This window comes from Daphnia pulex, chromosome 5, assembly GCF_021134715.1.
Source record: "Daphnia pulex isolate KAP4 chromosome 5, ASM2113471v1".
Taxonomy (NCBI): Eukaryota; Metazoa; Arthropoda; class Branchiopoda; order Diplostraca; family Daphniidae; genus Daphnia; species Daphnia pulex.
Window position 1 is genome coordinate 4,277,966 of NC_060021.1, and position 1,913 is coordinate 4,279,878.

Below are 1,913 nucleotides of genomic sequence, written 5' to 3' on the forward strand. Positions count from 1 at the left end.
CGACAGGCGGCGGACGGGGTAACTTGTATGGTGCCAAGTACGCGGCCTTCTTTCTCCAGCCCCATGCTGTTTAGCCTCATCCATCTTGTTCGTGTTGTGTCTGCCTGGCTATACTGTCACGTTCCATTTTGAATATAATACGCAAGACAGAAATTAAAAGAAATATTACCAATTATCGCCGCGTGTAAAATCCAATATGTGCTGGGCGCACATCATAAGTAGGCGCACCAAGTTCTAAAGCGGTTAGGAATTCTTGGGCCAAGAGAATTATCTCATATTTGCTTGAATGGCCATTCCTGGATTGTAGACAATGACAATAAAAGAAGTGGCTGTCTCGTAGAATGCCACGGGCGAAAAGTTCCTCAATGAAGGTTTTTTGGGGAAATATAAAGAAATTAAAAAAAAATTAAAAAAAAAGAATTGATGAAGACATGTTACGAATTTATAACCAGATGATTTGGCGAAACGGTTAAACAGGAAGGTGTAGACATTCCTATGAGAACTGTATTTCCCGGCCAGTAGCGATGTACGATGAACTCTGGCAACAGATTCATCGGTAGCCAATCAGCTTCAGCATTGATGGTTCGCTCGTATCTAGTATCAATTTTTGTAGTTGCAGTCGCGCGGGCAACAAATTTTCCAACAATCTCCATTCCTGCCGGCAACCCGGGACGGTTGAATTTACCAAACCGTCCTGGATTGCTGAAAGTAAAAGAAAATGGGGAAAATTAGACAACTACCAAATTAATAGCAATGAATACAGCTCACCTTTCACTTTGTTCTAGTGACGCGACCAATTTGTCAAAGTATCCAACGGTCAATGTATTCCCAGCCGATAGCCGGGCGCACAAGAAGACTAACGTCTTGTTCTTCCGGGGCACATCTTTCTTTGGGATATCAAGAATTCTTGGAGTTGGTGGAAATAGCGTTGTTATGTAATTGTGCTCGCAGGATACGCATGAATTCGTTGTCGTGCGGTAGATGCGACTTACGTAACGCTCGCAAAATAAGCAAATCGGTCCGTCGACCGTTGCTACTTTAGTTGTCCACACAACAACATTGGACGCCAAGATTTCCAAGATCCCATAGAAAGGGCAAACTCGCATATTTGAAAACAAAAAAAACTTATTAGAAAAAAAAAATAAGTAAATTTGGTAATGAAATTGGTCTTACCATGTGATCGTTTCAATCTTCTCTTGAAGCGACAAATGCGAAACACCTGTTAACATGGACAAAATTTCGTTCCATTCAATACTGTCCTTTGGACAGGAGAGGCTGTTGTTGGCGTTGTAACATTTAAAAGCAGTATTGCCTGGACAGATCAGACAATCACCACTCCAATTTTCAGGTAAATCGTCACTGGACGACAGTTGTTCTATTGAAAAAATAAATTGTGGTTACTAAACAATAAAAAAAAGAAAACTAAAACGAAAAAAGCACACCGAGGCAATATGTGGGAAAAGAAGCAGATTTGTCAGAATAATATTGCTCAAATGCCTGTAATTTTGGCTCACAATTTCTTGGAGAGTTGACCCGTCAATCACATTTTCTTTTGATGGGATCCAGACTTCGTTTTTAAGTGATGGGGACGATTTAACGGTAAAATTTTTCCCGAGATATGAAAGATCGACATCAAGATCAATAAACGGCGGATTGCACGTTTCTGGTTCATTCCGGTCTTTTTTCAAAGTACTTTGTTTCATTTTTCCCTTTTTTTTTCTTTTAAGAAGTCTCGAATCGGCTTGAAATTCTTCTACCGTGAAGCTGAATTTCTTCACTTCACAGATCTGCGGTTACTATTATTCCGTTTTCTTTGAGAATTTGAATCACTTGTGGGTCGCTTCTTGCATGGGTGTTACAACTAAAACAAATAAAAAAGAAATTGAATAGCAAGGAATTTGACGAATTCTAGA

The 1,913-nt window shown here is 39.8% G+C and overlaps 1 protein-coding gene across 1 annotated transcript; it reads right to left on the minus strand.

The window, feature by feature from the left end:
• Positions 1 to 434: 434 nt before the first annotated feature.
• Positions 435 to 1,122, minus strand: LOC124194796. Its single transcript, XM_046589183.1, has 2 exons — positions 769 to 1,122; positions 435 to 702 (listed from the first exon to the last, which is right to left on the minus strand). Exons 1-2 carry the CDS (start codon positions 1,104 to 1,106, stop codon positions 435 to 437), a joined length of 606 nt encoding a protein of 201 aa, XP_046445139.1. The 5' UTR covers positions 1,107 to 1,122.
• Between the last annotated feature and the right edge of the window lie 791 nt (positions 1,123 to 1,913).

Bases quoted from the DNA above. Each gene is read 5' to 3' on its own strand.
- LOC124194796 (XM_046589183.1), bottom strand. From the start codon at position 1,106: ATGCGAGTTTGCCCTTTCTATGGGATCTTGGAAATCTTGGCGTCCAAT. The intron at 703-768 runs GTGAGCTGTATT...TTTTACTTTCAG, and splicing joins TCACTAGAACAAAGTGAAAG to CAATCCAGGACGGTTTGGTA.